The sequence below is a fragment of the Cyprinodon variegatus genome, unplaced genomic scaffold, assembly GCF_000732505.1.
Source record: "Cyprinodon variegatus isolate N-32 unplaced genomic scaffold, C_variegatus-1.0 Scaffold1519, whole genome shotgun sequence".
Lineage (NCBI taxonomy): Eukaryota > Metazoa > Chordata > Actinopteri > Cyprinodontiformes > Cyprinodontidae > Cyprinodon > Cyprinodon variegatus.
Genome location: NW_015151972.1, coordinates 130,125 through 137,706, shown reverse-complemented (window position 1 = coordinate 137,706; position 7,582 = coordinate 130,125). Strand labels below are relative to the sequence as shown.

Here is a 7,582-nt window from a genome sequence, read left to right as displayed (position 1 = left end):
CTCACTAACCAGCAGTCTACAGACTGACCAACTTCATCTATCTCCACTCCACTCCACTACCAGTTTCAGGCCTGGGAGGGGAACAGCCCTATTCTTTACTCCTATTCACGCATATCTATCAAAATGAAGCGCTATGTTTCCTGCCGAGGTCTGAGCGCCAAAGACAAAGTAATTGTATCCATACATTTCTCCTAATTGTCTTTTCTCTTCATGTGAGTTTTTCCAGATTGAACTATGGTTCAGCATTCTGTTATTGAAACAGCTCTGCAGTTCTCCAAAAGCTCCATGCATGTGATGGAGACGTCCTAGAGATATACATTCCTTAAAGTCCCAGATGACCTTAGTCTCCTCTGAGGCATCCTGTAACAATCAGCTCCATTTGTTGTTGAAGCAAACTCCTAAGAGATCCCTCTCTCATCACCAGTTCCCTGAATGCTCAACAGGGTCAATGAGGTGGTCCTGCACCTCCCTGCATTTAAAGCATCAGATAGTTTTGCTGGCACCAGTCCAAAAGCTTGGTATCCACTGTCTTAACGACTCAATAAGGCAAATTACATATACTTTTATTACATGTCTTGTAGTGTGAACTATTAGAAAAGGCTTGATGAAGTAATATTACTAGAATAGAGAACAACAGAATAATAGGTTTGAGATCAACTGACCGATTTATTAATAACTAATGGGTTATATAAACTTTTAAACAGAAGCAGAATGTTTCTATCAGTGTGCTAATATATATAGGTTTCACATGAAGGCTGATATAATCTGATCTTACTTTTTTGGCCAAAATCGACAAATTGGTCCGATATCAGCCAAAAAAAGTAGGAAAAAAAGAACATTGGAAATATATCACATGTGTTTAATCAACCTATCTTTTAATTTATAACATTCACGTTTTGAATTCAATATGTATGTTTTAAATATGTTTTTGTTTCTAAAACTAATTAGATCTTCTGTGTTAAATTGGCAGGAAAGTGGCGAATGCATGACCAGCTCCGTGCTTCTACTCCAGCTGTGGATCAAATCTACATGATGAGTGAATCAGCAGCTTGATTTGACGTTTTTACCACCACAGAATCCAAACCCTCAGGAATTGTTACCATCACTGGAGGTCTATCTCCACTCACCTGGATGATGCAGACTACTCAGCCCTCCGCTTGTTGTCCCGCCAGTCTTTTGCTGCCAGCTAAGAACGAGAAAGGAAGGAGCAACAGGGCGCTATTCTAAGTCGTGCTCGCTCATCTTTGGAGATGAATCACAAAACGGCTGAATACAGCGTGGAATATACCGTAGGTGAAAATGATGAGAACTCTGACATAGAAAAGGAATCTGATGAGAGTTCCTCTGAAACCTCCAACAGTTCTGACTCGGAGGAAGCAGCTCTACCTCCCCCCATTGAAAATGGAGTAACCTGCCAAAAGTGTGGCCGGGGACCCTTCAGGTCCGTGAAGCGGCATTTGCTTTACTGCCATGGGGTGCAGGAAAAGTTCCAGTGCATTTTGTGCAAGCTTTTCTTTTTTAGTGAGGAGACACTCCGAGAACACCACATGCCTCTGTATTTATGTCACAGCTGTGGGCAGGTACTTCCCACCAAGAACTCATTCAACCAGCACCCGTGTAGAGGAGCCAAATCCACTTTGGTGCTCTTCTGCTCTGAGTCGATGCCCAAAGCGTGCAACTTATGCAAGTCCTTTTTCTCCTCTGATAAAACTTTGTCAATCCATCTCACCAAAGTTCACTCTTCTGTTATCAAAACCAAACGCATCTTTGTTGCATGTTCATCGTCATTGACAGAAGCCGGAGATGCACAGAAGGAAGCTGTTAGCAGGAATCTCTGTGTCGACGAAGCTCCAGACACTCAGGACTCGAACGTAGACGCTCCAACAACGCTCTCTATCCTAGCCCTTTTTGAGAATGAGAGCCGACAGTGGGATCTGATGAAGCGGATGAACACAGGATGGCGCTCCAAGACCCCCTGTCCCTGCAGGCAGTGCGGCGCCATCTTCCGGCAGCCCTCCTTCGCCATCAGCCACCGCTACCTTCATCGAGGCCAGCGCTCACACCTCTGCCAGTGCGGTCGAGCTTTTAGGCACCAGCTGCATCTCCTGCGGCACTGCGTTCAGCACGCTGAGGCTTTGAGCTACATCTGCGTTGGCTGCGGGGACACTTTCTCCGGAGCAAAACATTTAACACGGCACCTAACAGGCAAACAGTGGAAACAGTCTCAGTGTGGAGAGAGGGTGAAAGAAAGTAGGGAGAGAAAGTGCAGGATGCCTTTTATGTGTATCTGCGGCCTGGTGTTTTTGAGGCCCTCGGCCTACATATGGCACCAAATAAGAAACAGAGCTGAAACAAAGAGCCACTGAAGAAATGAGATATCCCATAAAAAATAAGTTCTGTTTTATTTTTTATTTAAAATACCACTATTGATCAAAAGGGGTTACAATTTGTCCGTATTTGGTTTTGGTTTCTCCTGTTCTGTCAAACACAGCTCTGCATGGGTTTGAGGTTTTCATCACCTTTATAATAAAGTGCTTCATTAAAAAAACTGCAATTTTTGTGTTTTTATTTGTTAGGCTTTATATAACATTTTAATTAATATAATAAACAGAAATATTTCCACATAACAGAAAAAGGTGGATATGGTATATTAATTATTCCATGTTGAGCCACGCCTTTTAAGTTTGAAATCAGAACCAGAAAAACAAGCTTTATTTACCAAGTACTGTGATGCTTGGTTATAAAGCTTTGTTCTTTGGTGATGAGATGTTACACATAGACAAACACACAGCTGACATCAATACTGGTATGTTAAGTTACATGTTTGTTTTTTACCAAAAAACAGCAGCAGATCCCCAGTAAAAAATAGAGATTGACCCAAGAGTTATGAGAAGAATTTAAAATGAAAATAAATGTTATTTGTTTCCTGAGGTTTCCAGACTGTTGTTTTGTGTCATTAGCTGCCTCTGTCCAGATTTTATACTGAAACTATTTTTTTCACCCAGCCTTAATCAAACCTAATTGTGTTCATTACTTCTAGATCAGATCTAAAGAAAAGCTGTTAAATCATGCAAATACTAGTCACCTCAAAGCTTTTGGTTTTGAATATTAGTTTCTTTTTTGCTATATTTGCAAAATTAAATTAACTAGTCATGTCAGCAGTGACACACAATACATGCTATTCATCTTAGAATTGTAAAACAGGTATCAGTTATTTAGTGCAATGCAGAAGTTAAATGTTTTTGTAATTCTAAATATATGAATAAATTATATTCCCATGTTTTTAAAAAAACATTAATTAATTGGAAAATTTTGTCCATAGATCACAAATTAATCAGTAGTTGTTGGTGAGGCTCTAGAGGCAACGCCATTGAAGTGAATACTAGAAAGAATGTCTCTTAGAGTAGAAGGTTAATATGGTGCTTTGGCTAAAAATATAACAAAATGCATAATTTCTTAAAATCAGTTTTTATTAAATTAGACATAAAAAAAAAGGCACAGCACATTTAAACTTCTGCTCATTTGTTTAAAAAACAAATGAGCAAATGTAGGTGTTCATTTAAAAAAAGAACACCTACATTTCAGTTCAATATTCAGTAATATAAAACAAAAATCATTGGAAAAAAATGTTTTTCACTGCAAGTGTTTGACGTAATCACCTGGTCTGCCTAAAACATGCATGGATGACATAGAAGACCACAGCAAAAGTAAAAATATATTTATTCTAACTTAACTTTGTTTTTGGCATCTGTCCAGTTTTGGATGTTTTGTTTTCTTCACACAAGATTATTTAAAGTAAACTAAGTAACATTAGGTTCCACACACTAAAAAAAATAAAAAATAAAAGTCAACATGAGCAGCAAAGATTTAAATCAATGCATTTAAATCAAAAGTCTAGTGTATCTTTTTTGCACAGTTGTCAAGAAAAGCATATGCAAATTTTTTGTTTTAAGATATTTGTTTGCCTAGATGCAATTACATTAATGGAACCCAGTGAATGTTGTTAAGTAGGAAATTAACTAAAGCTTTGTGACAAATATAACCATCTCTGATCTGTTACTTTGAGCAGTGTCTGGAAAATCAACAGTATATTTAATGCATGATTAATCAGTGACATTTCGCAGTTTTTGAGACAAAACTGATGTGATGTTATCTAGATACCAAAAAAGTAGTGAAATAGCATTTACTGTTGAAATGTTACCACCTGTGTCATTTGAAAATTCATAAAAACAAACAAAAAAAAACATCTCATAAAATCTGTTGTAAATTTTTGGATGAAATCTTTGTGTTGATATCCATTAGTTAAAGTTCTTAGGTGAGATTAAAGGTGAGAGAAATTACTAACCTGTGAGTACATTCTGTACTGCAAAGGTAACAAAAAATCTTGTTTAATCAACACTTGACCACTAGGTGGAACCATTGGCTTTCTTAAACAAAACAGGAAAAGCCCTACATGTTTAATCAGACAGCTGCTGTGTTATATTTAGAGTTATCTGCATGATCGTTCTGATATTTATTGAACACTAAAAATCTACTCCCACTTCTTGGGGACTAATCGATTTTTTGTCCTGCAGAACATTTTTAAATACATTAGCACAAGATGACCAGAACAAATGTAAATAGAGCCATGTAAATAACACCATAACACTTGATAAAATGTCCAAATCTAAGTTTTTGGAAATAGACATCATTGGTATAAGAATTAAACAACTTGAAAATACAGAAAAAGGTATGAGGTTTTTTTCTAAAATATAAAAAGAATATATGAAAATGACCTCAAAAATAAAATACAAATATAAAACCTTTAATTCCACAGGAATAAGGTGATAATTATTCATACAAAAATCATTTAGATTATCTAATCTCAGTTCTTTTCAATAAGTTTTCTAAGCACAATAACAAATATTTTTGCCACACATTGTAGCAGACTTCCCAATATTTTATTCAGATAATTCTACAGCAGAAAAATTCCTCTGTAATTCTTCTGCTTTAGTCACTGAGCAACGCATGCAGCACTGAACTGGATGAGATGTTTCCTCTGCTTTGTAACAGTTCTGCAGCTGCCCTGGCTGCCCCTGATCCTTGCAGCAGAAGGAAATGTTACAGACACTTTGTGAAAAAAGCATTTGCAGCCATGTCACCTGCAGAAGGAAAGGAAATGGAATGAAAAACAAAACAAACTTCTTCTATCTTCCAAAGCTGGGGTGTTCCAGTTCAGCTCAGCTACCACATCCTGCCATGTGTTATCAGCAGTTCTGTGCAACAGCAGCCTCATCGCCAGCAACTGTAAATACCGTTTACCTGATCTCTGGGTTTCTGTGACGTAGGACCTCAGACAGCAGCTCCGATGTCTGCTGGAAGCAGCGAGTCAGGTGGTCCAGCTTCTGCTCCATGAAGAGGATCCTCTGCTCCAGTTCTCTGTAAGAGTTGTTCCAGTTGGCGCTGAGGTCACACATGATCATCTGCATCTGATAAAATCAGATGTACAACACAAATATAGACGTTAATGTTTTTTTTTATTTGTGAGCAATTTCATAATAACAGTGCTTTGAGGTAAGACTATAGGACATTCTTGTTCCATTATGTATTTAATTCTTTTTTTTTTTTTCAAAACTCAAACTAACACCACATAATGAATATGTGATTTTCTCATAGAAGAATGAAAATAATAAAAAAAAAAAAGAAAACTGAGCTGAGGTGCATCCTGTTTCACATGATCGTCAATTGTCATCAATTATCATCAATTGGCATCAATTTGTAGACTTTAATCCTGATCCTCAGGAAACACCTAGTCTGTTTTAGACATTCTCTTGCATCCATAATTAAATATGTGGGTGATTATCAGGCCTCTGCTGCTGCTGAAGGTGGAACACAATCATTTGATTTAGGTATGCTGGGAAAAAAAGACATTTGAAACATACAGGATGGTGTGGTTCTGAGTAAAAGGATTAAAGACACCCGTTGTACAAGATTTCCCCCTAAAAAACACACCTGCTTATGCAAGCTCTCGCAATTGACAGTCTGTGTCAGTGGACAAACCCAGCATAAACTCAAAGGAACTGTCTGTATTGTCAAGTCAATAATCTGCAGAGGGGAACAGACACATTTCTCCAGCTTTAAAGGTTACTTTGAGCGCAGTGGCACAGAAGAAGTTCAGAACTAAGGGACTCCCCTGGACCTTGGTTGCTGTCAAACTTAAGGGATCCAGGGAGAAAGGCTTTATTGAGTCTGTAGTGCTCCAGTGCTGCTCTAATCCACCAATTAGGCTTGCATGGTAGAGCGGCCAGATGGAAGCCATTCCTTAATAAAAGGCACATGGCAGTCTGTCTGAAATTTGCCAAAAGGCACCTGAAGGACTCTCAGACCATCAAAGATATGATCCTTTAGTCTGATGAGGTAAAGGTTAATTTGCCATGTATTTCAGACATTTTTTATGGATTAAACCAGACACAGATTATCAGTTGGCCAATACCATCCCTACAGAAAAGCAGAGTGGTGGAGGCATCATGCAATGAGGATCGTTTCTAGGGCCAAATTTGAAAGACTAGCTGAGAATGGAAGATGATCGCATCAGAATACAGAAACATGGATGAAACCCAGCTCCAAAAGGCTGCTGACCTCAGATTTGGGCAAATTGTTTCTTCTGTCAGATATGTCAAAGGAATAACTTCAGGACAACTCTTTGAATATTCATGAGTTTGAACCAGAATCCACATTTTTAATTAGATTGAACATTTAGGGAAGATCTAAAAAAAACCTGCATAAATACTTGCAGTATATTGTAGTATGCATTTAAGCTAATGGATTTAAAAAATATATATATATTGAAAGAAGCTTTCAATAAACATTTAGTTTACTGAAAGCTGTATTTTCAACCACTAATAAACAAAGCCATTATCTGTGTTTGTAGTCTGCTTTTCTGTCTGTTTTATTTTTGTTCCCTTTTAAATGGCTTTAGTTGTGCACCCATAACCTATACTGTTAAACAGCTTTTATTTGTTTACTGATTTCCTTGAATATTTTCCATAGAGCAAAAACATCCAGCTTTATACTGAATTATAATTTAGCCTCAATGCTTGCCTCAATGTTTAACTCTCGGTTTATTTTCCATGTAACTTGATCAAGAGGACTGTACTATCTTTACAGTGGTTACTTTTAATATCCTTGGCTCAAAAATGATTTGGACAATGATCAGAAATAAAGAACACAAGAGAAATGTGTGGTTTATTTTACTTTGATGTGAAACAGTAACTAAATGTTCCAGCTGGCATTTACCTTTGGGAGGTCCACCATCTCACTGACATAATCTCTCAGTTTTCTTTGTTTAAGGCGTAAATGTCGAAATCTGAAATAGAAAAAAAAGTCTTTTTTAAATCAAATCCATGTGGTAATATTTCAAACACACAAAAAAAACTTTGTATTATATGATTCAAAGTATAAAAAAAGAGACAGAAGTGGATCAAATCAGTCATTTGTTTTCAGGAAAGCCCTTCCTTTGGATTTATTTTAAGCCAGTTATATGGTGTTTTTGGTTTAAAAGCTCCATGTAGGGATGTGGATCGCTCATCTAAAGACAGAGCGT

The 7,582-nt window shown here is 37.3% G+C and overlaps 2 protein-coding genes across 2 annotated transcripts in view; one reads left to right on the top strand and one right to left on the bottom strand.

The window, feature by feature from the left end:
- The first annotated feature begins 1,088 nt into the window (after positions 1 to 1,088).
- LOC107103745 (zinc finger protein 99-like) lies at positions 1,089 to 2,572 on the top strand. Its single transcript, XM_015403559.1, has one exon. It carries the CDS (start codon positions 1,251 to 1,253, stop codon positions 2,364 to 2,366), a length of 1,116 nt encoding a protein of 371 aa, XP_015259045.1. The 5' UTR covers positions 1,089 to 1,250; the 3' UTR covers positions 2,367 to 2,572.
- Positions 2,573 to 3,558: 986 nt separating this feature from the next.
- Positions 3,559 to 7,582, bottom strand: part of LOC107103744 (intermediate conductance calcium-activated potassium channel protein 4-like) — a 35,252-nt gene continuing 31,228 nt past the window's right edge. The window contains exons 7-9 of the mRNA XM_015403557.1: positions 7,276 to 7,345; positions 5,302 to 5,468; positions 3,559 to 5,141 (exon numbers count right to left, since the gene is read on the bottom strand). Of these exons, the coding sequence (XP_015259043.1) occupies positions 5,138 to 5,141; positions 5,302 to 5,468; positions 7,276 to 7,345 (241 nt within the window). The 3' untranslated portion in view covers positions 3,559 to 5,137. The remainder of the gene's footprint in view (positions 5,142 to 5,301; positions 5,469 to 7,275; positions 7,346 to 7,582) is intronic.